Genomic DNA, 22566 nt, shown 5'->3' on the forward strand with positions numbered 1-22566 from the left:
TTACTTATTATATATGTTACTTATCTAACGTAATTTTTATATATTGTATGAAACGAAAATAGTTGATATATTCAACACTCAAATGGCTTAAATATATCGTACACTTTCATTTAAAAGAGCCTTATTGGAAAATGGAATGATTTTTTATTATCTTTCGGATTATTTTTTATTATGGATTTACTTTTGGATCATCTTTTAATATGTAATCATGCATTTTTGGATTAACTTTTGAGTTGATGTTCTAATTTATGAAATTATTGAGGTAGTTAGTCAACCCGGTTGAACCGCTCGGTACAACCCGGTTCAACCGGTTGAACCATTTTTTAGCCTAATCCGGTTTGATTTAAAAACCGGTTTTTAAAACATTGAACAAATGTATTGATGGGGTTGCACTTTGAAAAGAGTGAAATTTGAAAACTCACAAACGACATGGTTACATTCAGAAGGTCCGAATACATATAAAGTAAGATATTCTATACTTCGCAAATCACAACTAGAGTTGAACCAAATGATAAATGTCAAAGGGATAAGCATCTGACTCATTAAGTGCTTGATATGTTCTTCTGGAGGCTATCTTGTTTGCAGCTTCGGTAGAATGATATGCATCCCAAAAGAAATACTCGTTCCTATTGCGACATGGAACTTCAAAAGGTAGACATGTAAGAGCACCGTTATTCAGCCCCGTTCCACAACATGCGCTCTTCACCACCCTAAATCCTAATAAACAGTAAAGAAAATACATCAATGTCTGTAATTATCATAAATAGTTCATTGTGAAATGAAGCTTAAACTTATTTGATAACTTTACCAAAAGCTGAAGGTTGTTGGATGACTTCCATGCTCATATCATAGAAGTTCAAATAGATAAACTTTGCATTTTGTAGCCGTCTGTTGTTGTTCAGCTCGTCAACAAGTAACTTGAGATAGTGATTGAATAGTTGAACCGCGGTATTGATATACTCTACGCATGATTCATTTGAAGAGTGACGCGACATCTCATATGGGGTGCAACCAATTGGACCTAAGCCATGCAAAGCTACCTTCCTTGCACCATAGGTGTACAATTTCTGTGATGTAATTAAAAGATGGAAAATTTAAAAGCTTAGTAATTGTATAGTGTATTACAATAATGCATTGTACTACAAAGTTCAGGCTTTAGAAGTTAGAACTCACCAAAATCTGTCTTCTATATTGTTGAATGAGGACTTTGGTGAATTCCTCAACTGTAAACATGCTGCTGGTTTCATACACAGCTGTTATGAAATAGTTGTTAAGGTAATCGTTACTGCCGAATCCTATATGGTAGAAGCACTTCTGTAGGTAATTTGATGCCAAATCAGATCCTCCAAGAACATCGCTGATACTCGACACTGTCAATTTGTGATTCTGAAGTTGTTGATTAAAGGTTATCCGGTCACCCTGTAACTCATTATAGAATTTTTTTTAATGGAAATCTGCATGTAATTATACAAGTAAAACTTGTCTATGGTTGAAACCATGCATTAAAATAATTAGAGTATTATTTGAATTCTAATCACCAGATGATGGCCAGTCTCGTGACGAATTCCTGCAGCTGCTGATGCGTAATTTAGTCCAAGAAGTATATCAGACCCATTAGAAAAGGCGAAAGGAGGAATGTGACTAGCGAAACCTAAGTGTTCAGCTGCAAATGCATGGATGTATATTGCATCAGGCAAAAGAAAGATGTAACTTATGATTAAAGGGGTTTGCTAAATGCATCTCGTATTTGATTTGATTGAGTTTTGACGTTAAACCCCCAATTAAGCTAAGGGAGCGTTCCAAATTTTAAATGCCCGTTTGACCTCCTATACGGTCGTTTAAAGACATGAGCCAATTTCTAAACGCCTGTCGAAGGGCAGGTTCCTATTTATAAATGCCCGTTTAAGAATAAGTTCAACTTTTAGGGGGTGTTTGGGATTGCTTATTCTAGTGACTTATTAGTTTATTGACTTTTTTAAAAGTTAAAAAGTGTTTGGGTGAACCTATTTTGTGAGAGGAAAAGTCAATAAGTCACTTTATGACTTATTAACTTCTCCAAAAAGTTATAAGTTGTTTTGAAAAGCTAAGCCAAACAGCCTTAAAACACCAATTTAATTGTGTGTGTGTGTGTGTGGGGGGGGGGGGGTGGTTGTGTTGAGTAAAATCAAGGATGGGAGGTAACAACCCAAAAAAAACATGTTATTTAAATCCCACTTTTTACTTTTCATATCACCATAACTAATTATTTACCATTTTATACTCCATAAAAAATGTTAACAATGTTTAAGGGGAACATATATAGGCAAATGAAAATAACATATGTGCTAAGTAACAATTATGGTGTACAATTCACTTTTCTAAATACCCATAAAATCAGCAAAGTTCCGGCCATTGCAAAACCTTCCGGTAGGTCCGGAGCTGAAATCAATGCCATGAGGAAGGTAAGTGGCTTTGGCAAAGGTTACTAAACGGTTATTGTTACCGTTATCAACTAAAGAGTCGCCAAAAATGAAGTAACATGGTACTTGTGGTTTTCCAACTACCCATGTGGGTAAGATAATACCGAAAAACAGTATGAACATAACAAATTTGTTGTAGGGTGCCATGGGGGATAGTTAGTTAGGATCTGGTATAGATAGTATATATGAAAGGACTCTAAAAGAGTAAACTTTATAGTAGGATAAGGCATTGGTTTTGGTGTAGCTAAATAGGTTTGGTGGTACTTGAAAAATGGCAACCTTTAATTGAGCAGACAGTTGATCACCGGGCATCAATCTACTAATTAACTATCTAAAACACGTTTTTCCTGTGATAAAAGTTCCGTCATTTGACCCATGTCTCATTTTTATAATTACAATCACAAGGAGAGGTTTATTTAAAAGAAAAACCCTAAATCGTTTTAAAATTTTATTTAATTTTTTTTCATGAATGATCCGTATTTTATTGAACTTTTACTTCTTACATACATATATCAATAGTTTTTACTTTTTTCTTTGTAAACGTATAATTACCAACAAATGTGCGAGTTATCTATAGAAAATAGACCTACATATAACTTTTAGAATGTTATAAATAAACATTAAATTTCACCAACCTATTCTGTATTTTATGGAATATGTTTATATAACTTTTAGAATGTTATAAGTGATTAATAAACATTAAAAAATATGTCACAACTTTGTTATTAATTAACTTCAACATGTTCTACTATGGTTTAGCTACAGATATTTCGTCAGAAACTAAAGTCATAGCAAAATTAAGAATATAAATATTCAAAAATAATCTAATAAAATTTCTATCAAAGTCGAGAAAATAGATCTTTCAGAAAATAACTAAACACAATCTAATAATGAAAATAGTTCATATGATAATGAAGTGGACTATAATGAAACATTTCATTGAAATGAAATCACTAAGTCACATTTTTCACAAGTAGGATATGCAGGTTAAAGATTGTCCAAACTCGAAATAATCGGGTCAAATACTGGAAATTTGTTTACTAAACAGACGTGGAACATTTGTTGACCAATATTAAAAGAAAATCCGTTTATAATATTCTATTATAAGCATGTATACATGTCATGAGGGTAGAATATCACGTACAATTTGTCCGCCTAAACTAGTTTAAATCATGTTCATAACGAAAGTGTGATACTGCATGACATTACGTACCAACCAGCAACTTCTAAGGTTAATTGTCGTGGATGAACATATCATGAAACTCGTAACTGTTTTTGTAAGTTATTATTGAGTGGAACGTATTTAACGGATGATGATAGAAAAGAATTCTCCAAAGTCAAAACTGCTTGATTCAGTGGATTTTTAAACATTTATGTGCACATTTTGGCTATTTATGTGCAACGTTTTCAGTAGTGTATCAGTGTTTAGGGTCCAACTAGAATCAATTAGTTGTGGTACTTTTTTTTCTTTTTTCTGAATAATGACTTTTATTAGAAACAGCTTGCTAGAAAGCCACTAGCACATGCAAACCACAACTACAACATGCAACACAAAAACTTAAACATCAAAAGTTCTCCGGTTAGCCCAAATTAAGACTCAAGGACTTGGACCTATTACTAATATAAAGGAATCTCATATATTTAATCACCCCTAATATCTTCCCAATCATAACCGGTTCGTTTGAGAAAACGCACACTTGTTTCTAGCACGCCAAATACTCCAACAAGACACCAACACTGTAGATTGGATGATCTTTCTCCTCTGCTCTTGACCTGAAATATGCTTATGGGTCTCGGGGACATCTTGCAAAGAGAACACAAAGATCGGGGATATTTTACACCATGAACTTATGTGTTACCACGATGGTCGCCACTATACAAGATGTAAAAATGTGCTTAGCAGACTCAGTTTTGTTCTTGCATAAACAACAAACTGAAACATTGGTAATAATGTTCCTTTCGACCAGGCCATCGAAGGAAGCTGGGAGCCCGTCCATAAGCATTCTCCACCCAAAGACGTTGTAGGCCTGTTATCATATGCAAGCAAGAGTCCTTTTGCTGATGCAATAGAAAATGAACTCGAGTCATCGTGGGGCCACTCCCAAATATCAATACCATTACCAAATTGAAATTGCGTCAGGCTGCTCATGAGAGCAATCAGCTCACAATTTCCTCTCTAAGATGTCCTCTCCAAGATGGGACTGTTATTTTCAATTCCATGAGAACTCCAAGAGATGTCCCTTTTTCTACACCAAGCTATCACACGACCTTTAGCAGTCTCTAGCCCGAACAACTGAGAAAACAGCTCCTGCTTCATGGTTTATTTTTAACCAAACATCAAGCCAAAACCATATACTCTTGTCATTGCCCACCTTCCCTCTATAGTATTTCCCAAAGATTAGTTTATAGCTAGGAGGCTATTATCAAGTCTAGCAATTGAACCCCATGTATGTTTCTACGTCTGTAGGTTGCTTATTATAAGGAAGTGTCGGGTACATTCTAGGGGTATAATGATAAACCTTCTTGATGGAGGCCCAAGTGTGGAAGATCAAGCCATGGCATTTCTGGAGGCCCTTGATCGAGCTACTAAGAGTGATTACGAAAACGACCATAACTTTTGCTACGGGTCTCCGTTTCAGGCGTTCAACCAGTCCGATTGAAGCTTGAAATGAGGAGCACGTTGTGGCAAGGACCCAAAAGGACCTTGTCCCAGTTTCGGTCCAAAAAACGCATTCTAGTGGGAGTTACAATCCTTTTTATGTTTTTTCCATGTTTTATGCATTTTGTTTTTGGGTTTGTGTTTGGCCCATCTTTTATGGCCCGATTCAAATTTCGGTTCTTATTTATGTTCTTCACATGTAATTCGAATTATCATTCATCAGTTTTTGCAATAATCATTTTACCATTTCAAATTTTTTGCCTTTTGGGTTGAACTTGGGGGTTTGGGGAAGATTATCACGGGTATTCACAGAATCAACGTGATCAATCCTTCCACCACCATTTAGAAAGGAGAGACAAGTTGGAATCTTTCAACAAGCATAGACCGAGATCCTCATCTTTCTTCGCACATGTGACATGGTTCCCAGCCACCCAACATTTTGTTTATTATTTTCGCGGTTGACCCAAAGAGTATAAATTTGGCAGATGCTTTATACAGAGAAAAATAATACATCGGCAAACATTCAAGAACCGACTTTTGTATGTTTAGGTGGAAATAATTAGCAGACTACAAAATCTTTCTCCAATAAATACTAGAATCTTTTGAGAAAGTTAAAACTGAATTTGTTTGGACCTTGCGCTAAGGCTTCAAACGAACCGAATGAACACGAACAAGGCCTTGTTCATGTTCATTCATTATGGAAATAATGTGCTCACGAACTGGTTCATGAAAACATATTGGACGAAATTTTTTCTTCGTGTTCTCGTTCGTTAAGGAAATGAATACGTTTCTTCTCATTTGTTAATTTTAGGTAACGAACACAAAGGAAAGTTGATGAAAACAAATGAACGTTTATGAATACAAACGAACACAAAGTGTTCATAAACTAGAAAAGATCACAAATTAACATATATTAAATTTTGAACAAAATCGACATCTTTGATCACAAACATCATCTAGATCCACCTAAAATATACTAAACTAAATAAACTCATTTATCATAAAACAAGTATTAAAAAACTAAAATTCTTATATTAAATTTAAAGTCATCATTTAAAGTCTTAGGTCCAAGGCTTGATACAAAACTACAATCTAGCCGGGGTCTCACTGAAAGCAGTCTCTCTATTCGTGGTAGAGGTAAGGTTGTCTAAATCTTACACTCCTCAGACCCTACCTTAGCTTTGTTATTATAGGATTTACTGAGTATGATGATCATGATTTAATCCACCCAAATAAACTCAAAGTAGGTGGTGTTGGGAACATTTGAAGGGTGCAACCCTAAATGGTTAAAGGGTATGTAATATACAATACGCTAATACTTGTTGAATATTTTATTAGTGCGGATTTTTAAGTATTTAAATAAAAACTAAAAATTAAAAACCCTAATGAACTATCAAACACAAACGAGCGTAAACTATCACTATCCATGTTCTTTTATTTAACTAAACTAACAAAATTTCTTATTCATGTTCGTTCATTTATAAACGAACAAACACACAAACTTTCCGCTGAATTGGTCACGAACTGTTTGCTACTCTTTGCTAAAAGTACAGTTTATTTGCAGACCTACCTGGCGTCTGGTTATCTCTACAATCCCACACAACGTATTTTAGCTCTTAGAGGAAAATGCCAGAGAAGCCACATCAGCGTGAAATAAGATTTTGAAACAATCACACTCTAACGTGGGTCGAGTCCTCATTGGTTCCTTAAATATCTCTTTGAAAAAGTGACGAATCCCTTTTTAAGAAGCTTTGGGGTACTGCATGATATCCAGGTTAATATCATTACTTTTAACTAGGTGTTTCTTGGTTTTTTTTTTTTTTTTTTTCTAAGTAACTTTTGCATTACAAGCATCATACAAGGAATTCTAGGAAGACATTGCCGTTGGTTTTTGTTTAAGAAGAACTCGACCAAATAGCGAGGAGAAATCAAGTATTACACAGAGCTGAGTTGTCACTCCAACTCATCGCATAAGTGTTGGTGCACTTGTGTCTGTACTTTGTCTGTATCTTGTCAATATAAAACAATGTCTTTGTTAGTCATGTAAGTTTGACCAAGTCAACCATCCTCCTGGTTTGACTTGGTCAAACAGTTAGAAAATGGTTGTAACTTGTCTGTGTCGAAGGATGTAACATCGAAGGATAGTTTAGATCCTTCGATGAGCTCGAAAGATAAACCTTCGATGGATGATGATGGACCTCGATAGATCATCCTTCGAGATATGTTTAGATCCTTCGACAGGTTTAACATCGATAGATGATCCTTCGATCAATCTATCGGATCCTTCGGACAGACAATCTGTGACGGGTATATATACCCATGTAGTGTGTTCATTTCATTTGAGACACTCGAGACACAAGAGAGACAGAGAGATAGACACTTCTGTGAGAACACACACACTTAGAGAGTTTGCAAAACTGATTTGTAAACATTGAGCTTGTAACCGAACCTTTCATACGTATTAATACAAGTGGTGTTAATCGGTGAATATTGTGTGTCTCTTGTTTGTGCTTGTTTCATCTCGGTTTGCACTCTAGCTTGGATTCCGCACTTGCTAGTGTGTTAAACATAACAAGGATAAGGTTTAACCTCAACCTCCGAGGGACCTACAAGTGGTATCAGAGCCGTGGCTCTTTTCCTTGTTAAAAACCGGGTTTGTACAAGACTTTGGAGTGTTTGTTTAGCACCCGTTTTTAGTGTTTTTCTTGGATATCTTGACATAAAAACGTGTTCTAAACTAACCGGGTGTGCTAAGGGAAGGTTTGGGTAACTTAAAACTTGTTTTTAAGAAACTTGGTAATTTCCGGCCATATTTCCGGCTTACTCCGGTGACCGGTTTCTGGCTAAGGTCTTTCCTTTTTAAGCAATATTTTATTGGTCATATCTGAGTTGGTGAAAAAGTATGGTCTGACCATACCTTTCTGCCGAAAGATCTCTACCAACCCATCACCTTTTCACCAACCTGTCACTTTTCGTGTCAGCTGTGTCAGAAGAGTTCGAAAGATATCCTTCGAAGTCGAAAGATTGACTTTCGATCAGAGGAGGTTCGACAGATATTGATCCTTCGAACATCCTTCGAAGTCTGTGATTTATCTTTCGAGCCAAGGAATCTTTCCGAAGGATATATTGTTCGAGCTACAGTTATTATTCGAAAGATAAGGATCATTCGTTTTGGAGAATCTTTCGAAGTAGTTGTTCGAAACTCAACAGTGATCTTTCGAACACTGTTGATCCTTCGAACAAATAGTATATTTCGATTCTTGTCTGTTTGAATTTAACAAGTTTGTGTTTGTTAAGGTCTTCTATTAGTATCTCAGCAAAATGAGTTGTACAAGTCCTTGGGACTGGAGTATTGACTCACAATCTAGTCAAGAACTAACCTCTGCTGCAGCTTGGGCGAGAAGTATGTTTCCACCGCCATCAATCAGTCCAAGTCAATGGGCATTGGTATCCAATCAAAGTCAAAGCATTCAAAATCTTTTGATTAGTGAGAGCGAAACGGGCAGCAACAATCGTCCACCAAAGTTGAACCATATGAACGACTTTCCATCATGGAAAAACCGCTTTCACACGTATGTTCAAGGGCAAAGCCCCGATCTTTGGACATGTTTCATCAATGCATTTAATGATAATCTTGAGGTTGCAGCGTCCACTTCAGAAGGTTATGCTAACATGCTCGAAAATGACAAGAAGGCTTATGAATTGGAGAAAAAGGCCTTTGCTACACTTACACAAGCACTCAACAAAGATATCTATCATCAGTTCTCCTACTGCAAGAACACGAAAACATTGTGGGATGCCTTAGTTGCTAGAGGAGAAGGCAATGCAGCTACTCGAAAGTCTCGTCATGATTTGTTGAAGAAAGAGTTTGAATCGTTTCAGTTTTTGGAAAACGAAACTCTAAATGATATGACAACACGTTTCTATCATCTGATTAGTGAAATGTGTGCTTATGGGGTTGTATCTACTCAACAAGATATGGTGAATAAGTTTGCTGACGCTTTACCTCCAAAATGGAGTTCTTTTATTGAGTTGTTGAAGCATACTGGAACTCTAGACACGGTTAACATCTATGAGTTCATTCAGAAACTGGAACATAAAAATGATGAAGAAATCAGGAAAGCAAAGCGAGCTCCCGCTCCTCAGAATACAGAAATGTACCTTCCAGGCTTCGATGCTTTGGCAAGATCCGCTGCAACTCAGCAACCTAAACTGCAAACTGCATTTGTGTCCAACACAAGTTCCTTTCCGTTTCCTCAATCAACTGCTGCTCCGGCTTTTGATCCAAGATCATATATTCCAACACCTCAAGTTAACCCAGCACAACCTCAATTCGATCCGAGGTCTTACATTCCCGTCCCAACACAGACACAAGTCCAACCACCACAACAACAACAACAGGCTCATTATACAAACAATCCTCAACCTCAACCTCAAAACCCTAACACAATCCGAGTCGATAATTCAAACCTTTCACACATCAGCATTGAAGTTGCTAAGGAGCATATGGAAATTATCAATACAATGGTCAGTGCTTACTGTGGTTTGGTAGCAGGTCAGCTTGAAAACATCAACATGACCAATGAAGATTATCAACAGATCGACAAGGAAGAAATGGAGTTGATGGATATCAAATGGGCTTTTGCTAGTGCAGTAAGAAGGGCAAAAGATTTCATGGCTCGAACTGGAAGAACTTCGTTGGAAGGAAAGAAAGATACAAAGTATGGGTTTGATATTAACGCCGTTACATGCTTCAATTGTGGTAATAAAGGGCACTTCAAACGTGAGTGCACTCGACCAACAAAACAAGGCAATCACAACCCTTTCAGAAACCAGACGAGTACTACAAATGTGAATGCCCAGCAAGAAAACCGTGAAAGGAGGATTGTGGCAGTTAATAACAATCAGGGCCAGCCTGGAACTTCAAATCCCAATCGGGCTTTGACTGTTCAAGCTGATGAGGGATGTGACTGGTCTGTGCAGTTTGGTGAAGGTGATCAAGGAAGTGGAACAACTTGTTATGCAAAGATCATCAATCACATCGAGCATGTTCATAAAGAAGAGTTCTCTGAAAGTGATGACAGTTCTGGTTATTCTGGAAGTTCTGATGAAGAAGGCTCTGTTTCTGGGGATAATCAATCAGAGTCTGATGTGAAGGAGGAAGCAGGTTCTAGTGTTGAGGATTTATTGAATGAAGCTGATGAACTCATATGTCAGAAATCAATTCTGATCAAGAAGGCTGCTACTACATCCAGGGAAATGGAAAAGTTCTTTTCTGAAGACGGACCTTTTTCTTTTCAAACTGCCTTTATGACAAATGTGTCAGCCTCTTCGAGTCAGGTAAATTCTGAACCTCCTGCTCCTAGTGTTTGTGAATCATGTGCTGAAATGAAGCTTGAACTAGAAAAGCTTCATAGTCATAATCAAAATTTGGTTATTGAACTTTCCAAATGCAAAGAGGCAAATATGGCTTTAACTCGGAACGAAAAAGATTTTAAATCAGTAATTGAAACATTAAAGAAAAATGTGTCCGAAGTGAACAAAGTAGTTTACCACAAGCAAGTAAGTATAAATGAATACATTAACATTGTGGAAGAAACTAAGAAGCAATTAGCCATTGCCCAATGCGAGCATGATGCGATCAAACAAAAATTGGAGAGTTATTCTAACTCCCAATTTGTGCTTGATCACATCATCGATGTTCAACAACCGAAGGGAAATCAGAAAGGCATAGGGTATAAGAAGTGTCCGCCCCCTTTGATGAATAACTATACCAAGATGCCTGATGAGGAGGAAATGCCTCGGTATGAACCCAGTGTGCCTCTTGATTTTGAGGAATTTGCTACTGGCCTAGGGTTCAAACCGGACAATTCTTCAAACACATCCTCTAAGCAACAAGAAACTTCAGCATCCATGAAGCAAAGTCCTCCAATTATTGAGGACTATGAGACATCGGATGATGAATCAGAATTGGATGTAAGTGATCAGGATAAATCACTTAACAAGATGAAAGGAGTAGTTATTCCACGAGAGAATCACATTCTTTGTGATCCTGATACTCCTGATGTCCCATCTGTTAAGAAACAAGTGATTGATTCTGTCAAAGTTGATAAGACATGTGTGTCTACTGTTAAAAGCAGTAATGTGTTGTATACATTGGTTGGAGGTGATAAAATCTACTCAGATCACGATTTCCCAATTAAAAATGTAAATCAATCTTTGATTGATAAAGTCTTTGAAGACAACACAAACAAATTTTTGGGAAAAACACTTCCGGGAATTGTTGTAACACAATGTGATCCAATTCCTAAGGCTGAGATTAGAAAACAGTTTGGTAATCAAAAATCTTCAACCACTCAACAACCTAGTGCTTCTAATGGTAAACAACCAGTCAAACGAGCTCAAAAGCATAAAGTCTCTCAGATGAAATCTGAAACAAAAGGAGCTCGATCTCAAAATGTCACACCCCGATTTCCACGTGTCTCACCGGTGGGCCCGGTGGGGGATTACCGTGACGATGTTGGCAACAATATAGTCAAACCACACAATTATATAAATGCACAGCGGAAGCTTAAGATAAATATATAAACTTCAACCTCTGGTCGTAATATCAAATGTATTACAGAAGTTGAATATATCCACAGCGGATCAAAATTAATAATAAAATATTGTTCATTCAGATGCAACATCGAGTTTGCGAGACTATGTATGATGCTTAGGACGCCTATACCAGCCCATTTCGTATAGTACCTGCACTTAATCTTTTTGGGGAAAATACGTCAGTTTACACTGGTAAATACATTCAACTGACACATTTGAAAATGTTTATTTAAAATTGATTTGAATGCACAAGGCACAAACTCTTTTATAACTTGGGAAAATTATTAAAATCTTGTGAACGTTTTACATGTTCTTTTATGCGTTCAGTAGCCCGGGTCGTGCCGGGTTAAAGATTTATAGACACACCACATTGCGTAAAACCGTAGTATAAAAACCAACGGCTACGTCTTTTAATTTAATGTCGACAATATATACCGGGTGTACGCCTACACCGGGATGTCGATGGTCGTGGCCATTTCGTAAAATGATGCCAAGGATATCCGGGACAACGGTCATTAAACCCCCCAAAGGCTTGTAAGAAACAAAACTGTTTAAATGAGCCGATCATATTATTTAATTAACCACCTAAGCGATGGAAGAATATAATGCTCAATCAAGCGGTATTAATATACCGTAACCCAAGCCCATATAGGGGAAATAAGTTAAAGTATTTACCTTTGCAAGTATATTTCCTTAATTTGGATTAAATCACCGATAGCTTTTACTGGGGCTCCTAATCTGGAACGAAGGTTTTAATTAACCTCTTAGAATCCTAACGAGTCGTTATAATGGCCGTAGCCTAGACCGGTTGGTTCCGATATGTGAATACGGTTTAATCGCGCGAAAAGGCGAAAACCGAGAATGGAGTGCGATTCTGACCCAACAAGTTCAGAGACTTGTTTTATATGGGTTTATGGTTCACACTCTGGATTTTGGGGTTCAAATAATATAATTTGACCCGTATCGGCTAATTTATGAAAACTAGTTTCATAAGCCGAGCCGTGCGCGCAATAGGCGAAACGGTTAACCATGAGAGTCGTACGCTTATTTCCTAAGTCAATATGCCTTAAAGAGGTTGTGGTATCAGTAGGATACCTCCCGTGATGCCCGTAACGAGTTTAAGTTGATATTACGCCCCGTAGGGACTTTTCGGTCATTTTAAAGACTTTAAAAAGGGCTTTTCGAGTTCTACAGGAAATCTGAGTTTCCCGAACAGCTTATAAAGCTTAAAATACTTTATTTATTATTTAAAATCAGTAGCAACTGGAATCGGGTCAAAAGACCTTGTAGAACTCATGTTTTGGCCGAAAAGGGCATGTTCGGTATTTACCGAACCGTAGCCATAACCGCAGGTTATGAGCGAGGTAAAAATTATTAAAAATCTTTAAAATTCCCAAAATATTATTTTAATACAGTGGGTAAAAGTTTTGGTGACGAATTCTTGGTTTAGATAGGTGTTATGCTAATTGCGCCGTTAATTACTAAAGTTTACTTTAAATGCGCCATTTAGCATAACTCTCATTCTAGACCTCGGATTGACGTGAAACTTTAAGGACATGCTTATAATTTATTAAGCAAGGTTCTGGTCCGTTCACATATGCGAAATACTCGTTTTATTTTCAAAATGGCGTTACGGTCAACTTTTAGGCGATTAACGGAAATGCGTAAAAGACTCGGATAACTCATGAACCAATCACAGAGGTTTATACCATCATGTAACCTGGTCCTAAGAGAGTCCTAAGGTATATCTATACCTCACTAAAACGGGTCAGAACTGAAGTCAAAGCAAAAGTCAAACTTTTGCGACATTCGGCTCCGAACCGGGTCAATATAGCAAATGGTCGATTCAAACGAGCGCAAACAAGTTTATATGCTTAATATAATGTTTTATGAACATCAAAACAGGTTTCATAACGTATACATTACAGATTATGCATAAATCGCTAAAATAGCTTTCTGTTGACTTTTTAACCGCACGTTTGACTCGATATTTGACATAGTTAGAGTGGTGATCAGGGGGAACCCTTTTAGAGGTTTATTACCCACATAATTACCTACTCAAAACTACTTTTGATCCGTCATAAGACTGAACCATTTGCAAGTTATTGTAATGACAACCGTTAGTTACGACGGTTGTGTTTATAAGCTATAACTAAGGAAATGTATGATCAAAATGGTTATGAACGACTTACAGAAGTGGTATCTTGCTTAGAGAGCAGAAGGGAATGCTAGAGAGCTCTTAGAATGATCAGATAGAAGTGTTTGTGTTGTGGTGAATGTTATGAACCAATGTGCTTATTTATAGTGTTCACAAGCCCACAAGATCATCACAACTCAGTCTACATTTGATCATGGATCATGGGCAGGTGTCCCTAAGTGATATGGGTCGAGTAGGGGGCACCCATGCTCCATTAATTGGTTGTTTGGTCGTTCAAAGGCTCCAAAAGGCAAAATGTTACAACTTTCTGCATCTGGGCGCTTTACGCGACCCGCATGGAAGTTCCATGCTTGTTTAATGCGGGTCGCCTGATATTCAAATATCAGGCGCGTAAGTTAGGAGGCTTGCGGCCCGCCTCAACTTATCCCATAACACAACGCGGGTCGCGAGAGGTCAGATTTCCAGAAATTTTAAATCTTTTGTCATGATTACGAAATCCTGGTAATTAATAACGAAATCTTTCGTAATGATTTACCTGACCTTTCGGGTTCGAAGGGGTAACTTTGCGGTTTGGCCCTCGGTTAATTACAACTAAGGACCTCGTGTTATGTATCCGCGTTGTTAAGTCCCCGGTTAGTTTATTAATTTATTCAGAAAGCCTTCACTTTCATTATTGACGCTTTTAACCCTTCTCCTATGAATTCGATCGTAACTTTCTCGTTTCATAACGAAACTTTGCGAAATTTATATATTATATCTTGGTGAGTGTATAATACCGTTACAAAGCCTTGGGAACGTTAAAGGGTCACTCAGAGGTATAATTAAACATGTTGACACAGTTAACCCCTGTAGCTTGTAATCTCTCACTTTCTTTCGTGTTTCGCTTTCGTACGATCTATGATACATTCGTTTGAAGGTTCAAGCATTTATTTAGGGTTACTATACAGTATATTTACCCTTGTTGACATTTATAACCCTCGAATTTATATACTTTCAAGGTTTGTCAAACTTAGTCCTTTATTTAATATTAATGCCACGTGTAAACAAATGACACGTGTTAACACATCATTGGACGCAAAAATTCGAGGTGTTACATCCTCACCCCCTTAAAATAAATCTCGACCCGAGATTTACTCAAATAAATAGGGGTACTTTTCTTTCATTGTGTCTTCGACTTCCCACGTATATTCGGGACCTCTACGAGCATCCCATTTGACTTTTACAATCGGTACGTGCTTTCTGCGAAGCTTCTTTACCTGTCGATCCTTAATCGACAAAGGTTTTTCTATGAATTTTAAGCTCTCATCTATATGCACATCTGTGTGTGGGATCACCAACGATTCATCGGCGAAGCACTTTTTGAGATTGCAGATGTGGAACACATTGTGAATTCCATTGAGCTCTTCAGGCAAGTTCAATTTATAGGCGACTGATCCGACACGTTCGATGACCTCAAAAGGTCCTATGTACCTCGGACTCAGTTTGCCTTTCTTGCCGAAACGCATCACCCCCTTCCAGGGTGATACCTTAAGCAACACTTTTTCACCTACTTCGAAGTGAAGATCCTTACGTTTCGGATCAGCATAGCTTTTCTGCCTATCGCGGGCAGCCTTGAGACGTTCCCGGATCTGGACAATCTTGTCCGTTGTCTGGAAAACAATCTCTGGTCCTGATAATTGGACCTCTCCTACTTCCGCCCAACAAACAGGCGATCTACGTTTCCTACCGTATAATGCCTCGAAAGGCGCAGCCTTTATGCTGGTGTGGTAGCTATTATTGTAGGAGAATTCGATCAGGGGTAGGTTCTTATCCCAGTTACCACCTAAATCGATCGCACATGCACGAAGCATGTCTTCTAGCGTTTGGATAGTACGCTCACTTTGACCGTCCGTCTGTGGGTGGTAAGCCGTACTAAAGTTTAAACGCGTGCCCAAAGATTGCTGGAAACTCTTCCAGAAATGAGATGTGTATCTAGTATCCCTATCGGAGATAATAGACACAGGTATGCCGTGTAAGGCTACAATCTTATCAACATAAAGTTGGGCTAGCATATCGGAGCTATACGTCTCCTTGATGGGTAGAAAATGAGCTGATTTAGTCAGCCTATCAACTATGACCCATATTGTATCGTTTCCTTTCCTGGTTTTGGGTAACTTGGTTATGAAGTCCATAGTTACGCATTCCTACTTCCACTCGGGAAGTTCAGGCTGTTGTAGCAAGCCAGACGGCTTTTGGTGCTCGGCTTTGACTTGAGCACAAGTCAAGCACTTTGCTACGTGGGCGGCCACAGACTTTTTCAAGCCTATCCACCAATAATTCGCCTTCAAATCTTGGTACATCTTGTCAGCACCAGGATGGACTGAGTATTTGGAACTATGGGCTTCCTGGAGGATAACATCTCGTAGTCCTCCATAAATCGGAACCCATATACGTCCGTTTAGTCTAAGGATTCCATCCTTGCTAAGAGTCAACTGCTCCTCAGTTACTCCCAGCTTTTCATTAGGATAATTAGCTTCCAACACAGCCTCTCGCTGTGCAGCTAATATCTTTTCAATTAAATTATTCTTGACCTCAATGCTCTTGGCATTGATTCGAATGGGTTTTACCCTTTCCTTTCTGCTCAAGGCATCGGCGACTACATTCGCCTTGCCGGGATGGTACCTGATCTCGCAATCATAGTCATTCAAGGTTTCCATCCAACGGCGCTGCCTCATGTTCAACTCCTTCTGGTTGAACAGGTGCTGGAGGCTTTTGTGATCAGAATAAATCACAAATTTAATACCATAAAGGTAATGCCTCCACAATTTCAGTGCAAATACAACGGCACCCAACTCCAAATCATGGGTGGTGTAATTCTTTTCATGCACCTTTAATTTCCTTGAAGCATAGGCAATCACCTTGCCCTTCTGCATAAGCACACACCCCATGCCCGTGTGTGATGCATCGCAGTAAACCACGAATTCCTCTGTACCTTCCGGTAATGTCAGCACAGGTGCGTTGCTTAGCTTTTGCTTCAGTACTTCGAAGGACTCTTGCTGCTTCGGGCCCCAAATGTACTTTTCTTTCTTCTTGGTCAAGGAAGTCAAGGGCGCAGCAATCCTCGAAAAATTTTCAATAAATCTCCGGTAGTATCCTGCTAACCCCAGGAAACTACGGATTTCGGTAGGCGTCTTTGGCTCTTGCCAGTTCATGACTGCCTCTACCTTAGCGGGATCCACTTGGATACCACGCTGACTCACAACGTGCCCTAAAAACTGAACCTCTCGTAGCCAGAATTCACATTTCGAGAATTTGGCGAAGAGTTTCTCACGCTGTAATAATTCGAGAATGCAACGGAGGTGCTTCTCGTGGTCAGCTTGGTTCTTGGAATATATAAGGATATCGTCGATGAAGACTATGACAAATTTGTCCAAATACGGCTTGCAGACGCGATTCATGAGATCCATGAACGCAGCCGGTGCATTTGTGAGCCCAAAAGGCATCACTAGGAACTCGTAATGACCATAGCGAGTCCTAAATGCTGTCTTATGTACATCTTCATCTCTGACCCTTAGTTGATGATAGCCCGACCTTAAGTCGATCTTTGAGAAGTAGCTCGCTCCTTGCAGCTGATCGAACAGATCATCGATCCTCGGCAAAGGATATCTGTTCTTTATGGTCACTTTATTTAGCTCTCGATAGTCGATACACAACCGCATCGATCCGTCCTTCTTCTTTACAAATAGGACTGGTGCTCCCCAGGGAGATGAACTAGGTCTGATAAAACCTTTCGCCAGCAGTTCATCCAACTGGGTCCTCAGTTCTTTCATTTCTGTCGGAGCTAATCTGTAAGGTGCTCTTGCTATCGGAGCCGCTCCAGGAATGATGTCTATTCTGAACTCCACTTGTCTATCTGGTGGCAAACCAGGTAGTTCTTCGGGAAAAACCTCGGGGTATTCAGAAATGACAGGAAGATCCTCGATCTTCGGCTTAGGTTCTTCTATTATCACTTGAGCCATGTAAATTACGCAGCCTCTGTTCAAACACCTTGAAGCTTTCAGCATAGATACGTCTTCGGGCAATCCGTACTGCGTATCCCCTCGAATGGTAAGTGATTCACCACTCGGAGTCTTTAGCACTATATGCCTCTTGCCGCAAATGATTTGGGCCTGATTACGGGATAACCAGTCCATGCCTAGCACAATGTCAAAACCCGCTAATTTGAAGGGAAGTAGAGATAAAGGAAAAGAATGGTTCCTAATGGACATTTCACATCCTTCTAGAACAGTTGAGACGGTTTCTATCGTGCCGTCTGCTAACTCTACTTCGTATTTCGCATCAAGGGTTTTGATAGGCGTATTTAGTAGTTGGCAAAATTTCTGGTCTACAAAGGATTTATCAGCGCCAGAATCGAATAGTACTCTTGCAAATATATTATTTACGAGGAAAGTACCTGTAAGCACATTGTCGTTCTGGACCGCTTCCTTTGCATCCATGCGAAAAACTCTCGCATTTGACTTCTTCGTCTCTTCCGCCTTCTTGGCATACTTTGGGCAGTTACTCTTGATGTGCCCTTTTTCATTACAACCATAGCAGGTTGCATCCTTGATCTTTTTGCACTCCACAGTCTTATGATCCTTGGACTTGCATAGTCCACAGGAAGGAGTCTTTGATTGCGACTGTGAGTTTGATGCAAATCTGCATTTCCCAGAGTGGGGTTTCTTGCAGATCTTGCAGTTGGGCCTTTCACCAGTTTGCCCATCCTTCTTTGCCTCCGACCCTCTTTTGCCTTCACCGCTTCCACGGTGCTTCTTCCCTGATCTTCGTGAGGTATCATCCTCACGTTTTCTCTTCTCAGCCTCCTTGTTCCTTAGTGTCCTCAGACGGACAGCGTCTAAGGTAAGAGACAAGGAAAGGTCAGTAACTGACCTGAAGGTCGTCGACCGAGAGGCCTTTACACTCGCCTTTATTGCGGGCTCCAAGCCCCCAATAAAACGGGCGATTCTTCGAGGTTCTGGGGTCACAAGGTACGGGACCAGACGAGACATTGTATTGAAACTCGTCAAATATGCCTGGCAGTCCAGGTTCGTCATCACCAGTGACACAAAGTCAGCCTCGATCTTCTCAACCTCATGCTGAGGGCAGTAGTTTTCCTTAATGAGAGCAATAAATTCCTCCCATGTCATCTTGTACAAAGCAGACTTACCAGATGCCTGCACCAACGCCCTCCACCACGCCAGGGCCTCGCCCTTAAATGACTGGGACACATATTTCACCACATCCCTCGCTGCACACCCGCTGATGTCCACTATAGTGTCCATCTCATCTAGCCAGGTGATGCAATCCACAGCACCTTTCTCCCCTGTAAATTCCCGGGGCTTACAAGATACAAAATACTTGTAAGTGCAACCCTTAGCACTGGATGCATCAGTATATTGTCTATCGCGATGAACGCTGTTCTCAGTGGACGAGTGTTTGTCGTCATCTTTCTTGGGTTGAGAGGGTGGTTTGGAGTGTGTCTTTGGTTTAGAGGGTGGTTTTGACACGGTTCTGCCTTGGGACTCAGTATATTGACGATCAAGAGCTGCCTGAACAGCATTGTCAATCAGAGCCTTCAGTTGTGCGCCTGTCAGATGCACTGGCGCATTGTCGTATTCATCATCATTAGTATGGCTATTCTCTCCGTTGGGATCCGCCATTGTAACTTGAATCTGTTACAGAAGATAACAAAATTTTATTCAGGAGATTATTATATAATTGTCTTTTATGACAATTTGTCAACCATGGTACAGAGACCATATTTGGTTAACTTATTATTTCATTATATATTAGGATTTGAATATATCCTATTTCAGCTATATAAATAGTATTGGCGGCATAAAGCCTAATCATGATGATGTTTTATAATATTAGCCGAGATTTCAGAGAATCAAAGGCATAGAGGTTTGAACCGTAGTTCTCTTACCCCTTTCTAGCAGGGAGTCATAGACCACCACTGTCTTTTGTCGTTATAAGACAATTATTACGGCCCATAGGCACTACATCTCTAATGGATGTTTTTAATATGGTTGGCCCGTAGGCACTACATCTCTAATGGATGTTTTAATAAGATTGGCCCGTAGGCACTACATCACTAATGGATGTTTTTAATAATATTGGCCCGTAGGCACTACATCACTAATGGATGTTTTAATAATATTGGCCCGTAGGCACTACATCACTAATGGATGTTTTTAATAATATTGGCCCGTAGGCATTACATCACTAATGGATGTTTTAATAACATTGGCCCGTAGGCACTACATCACTAATGGATGTTTTAATAATATTGATCACCTTTATTGGTGATTTACCCACGATTTATAAATCATTTAGTTGGGTTTTTGAAATCCTTAAAGGATTATTGTATAAGAATGACGTGCGTGATTTTAACGAATCACATCTGCCATGATTGTCAACATGCGTACAGAGGTTAACAGGGAATCAGAATCCTTTCAATTAGGTCGTACCATCTTGACTGGATCTTAAAAGACACCAAGCTAGGTTTCACCTTTTAAGATTCTTTATCTAGGCAGATCAATATAAAAGGAATGGTTTTGATTTATTTTATACATATTAAAACAAAACTCATAACATACATTCCATAATCTCAAATACAATTACATATTGCCCTAAACGGGTCTTTCAAATAGTACATACCTCCATAGAGGTTTTAAAATAAGTAACAAGTCCAGGGACTAATACAAGATAGGTGTCCATGCAAGGACTAAAGATAAGTCCACGTAGGGACTGAAATACGATAAGTGTCCACGCATGGACTTATTTCAAAGTAGAAATTACATTAGTATAACTATTAAGGGCTAGTGGTCACGTTTCTTCTTTTTGCCCTTTAGTAGGTTCGCCAAGCCTTTGAGAAACCTCGGTGGCTTTTCTTCTTTTCCTCGAACTCTCTCTCCACACGATCTAGTCGATGGAGTATTTCTTCCTGTTCAGGAGGAGAGAAACGTCGTTGTGGCGCTTGATGCGGAACTGGAGGTCTGGGAGGTATTGGATACCCATGAGCTGAGTAGTCCGGTGGTCCCATGTTTCCATGTGCTCCGTCAGGATAGCACGCATTATATCTTGCCGACACCACATATGGGTCGCGCTCATAGCCGTAGTTGTATTGTGCTTGTGATGGTTCGAACGGGTTGTAAGCCGTGGGACCCGTGTAAGCAGGTATGGGTTGGTCATACCCAAATGGTGGCGAATTTTGTGCAGCTGGTGCGGAGTTCGCCTCCTGTATAGGACTTGAAGGTCCTTCTTCTTGTAGTGGCGGATAGTGGCTACTACTAGAATGTCGAGGAGTGCTGAAGTGGATACCCCCTCCTCCTCGTGTAGACATACGAGCATTTGTCCTCCTACGCCTTGGCGGATCAGGTATTACTGGTTGTGCCGGTGGCGGAGGTGGTGGCGTAACTGCCTCAAAGCGTGAATCCTCAGAGGGATCCTGTGGATGTCGCAGTTGTTGTGATGTCTGTTGGGGTGGCGTGTAGTACAACTCATGTCGGTCAAACAACGCTTGGAAACTGTCTGGTCCCTGATAGGGTGTACCATGGAAGGATGACCCATCAGAGACTTCTATCGGATGCGTGGGCGTACCACGCGCAGGTTCAGTTGGGTCAGTATCTTCATCCATATGGTCTTCGGAGAAGTGATCTTGTGGCCCTAGTGGAACAAAGCCTGAAGGTTCCTGTATGTAGTCAGCCGGATTAAACTGACCTATGAAGTAGGGAGTAGGGTCGTCGTAATTTCGGTGCGATACCGAACGTTGTAGAGGTATGAAGGAAGGTTGTGGGTTGTTGGGATCATTCTCTGAGTTTGGTCCAAAGGAGTGCCGATAAGATGGCGTCGAGCTGTGTGAGGTGGAATGCCTCGCGGGTTCGTAGAGATCTCTCCGTCGTTGTGGTTCTTCGCTCCGTGTCATCGAAGGATGTCTTGTACCAGATGGTCCAGCTTCGTTATCGTGATGTGTCACGATTTCTCCTCTGCCTCTTCTTCCCCTTCCTCTTCCTCGGAATATAACAGGTGGCATTTTCCTGCTCCAAAACTTATTAAAAATTGAATTGAAAATAAAGACAAAAAGGAGTATTAATCCGAATTTGTCCTAAGTTCTTGTCTAGACTCAAGTATGTGCAATTGTGTCATTGAGATTAAACACATTTAGGATAGTGTTTAACTCGCTCAATGTTGGCTCTGATACCAACCTGTCACACCCCGATTTCCACGTGTCTCACCGGTGGGCCCGGTGGGGGATTACCGTGACGATGTTGGCAACAATATAGTCAAACCACACAATTATATAAATGCACAGCGGAAGCTTAAGATAAATATATAAACTTCAACCTCTGGTCGTAATATCAAATGTATTACAGAAGTTGAATATATCCACAGCGGATCAAAATTAATAATAAAATATTGTTCATTCAGATGCAGCATCGAGTTTGCGAGACTGTGTATGATGCTTAGGACGCCTATACCAGCCCATTTCGTATAGTACCTGCACTTAATCTTTTTGAGGAAAATACGTCAGTTTACACTGGTAAATACATTCAACTGACACATTTGAAAATGTTTATTTAAAATTGATTTGAATGCACAAGGCACAAACTCTTTTATAACTTGGGAAAATTATTAAAATCTTGTGAACGTTTTACATGTTCTTTTATGCG

General features: G+C 39.5%; 1 protein-coding gene across 1 annotated transcript; it reads right to left on the reverse strand.

The window, feature by feature from the left end:
• Positions 1 to 438: 438 nt before the first annotated feature.
• LOC110919817 (GDSL esterase/lipase At1g29670) lies at positions 439 to 2709 on the reverse strand. Its single transcript, XM_022164069.2, has 5 exons — positions 2366 to 2709; positions 1539 to 1663; positions 1174 to 1419; positions 809 to 1067; positions 439 to 717 (listed from the first exon to the last, which is right to left on the reverse strand). Exons 1-5 carry the CDS (start codon positions 2604 to 2606, stop codon positions 494 to 496), a joined length of 1095 nt encoding a protein of 364 aa, XP_022019761.1. The 5' UTR covers positions 2607 to 2709; the 3' UTR covers positions 439 to 493.
• Between the last annotated feature and the right edge of the window lie 19857 nt (positions 2710 to 22566).

Source organism: Helianthus annuus, chromosome 16 (assembly GCF_002127325.2).
Source record: "Helianthus annuus cultivar XRQ/B chromosome 16, HanXRQr2.0-SUNRISE, whole genome shotgun sequence".
In the NCBI taxonomy this organism is placed as follows: Eukaryota; Viridiplantae; Streptophyta; class Magnoliopsida; order Asterales; family Asteraceae; genus Helianthus; species Helianthus annuus.

What these genes read in the sequence shown, in the direction of transcription:
- LOC110919817 (XM_022164069.2), bottom strand. Translation starts at nt 2,606, where the DNA reads ATGGCACCCTACAACAAATTTGTTATGTTCATACTGTTTTTCGGTATT. An exon ending in ACGAGACTGGCCATCATCTG is followed by an intron (nt 1,420 to 1,538) that starts GTGATTAGAATT and finishes AATGAGTTACAG; the next exon opens with GGTGACCGGATAACCTTTAA. An exon ending in CCAACAACCTTCAGCTTTTG is followed by an intron (nt 718 to 808) that starts GTAAAGTTATCA and finishes ACTGTTTATTAG; the next exon opens with GATTTAGGGTGGTGAAGAGC.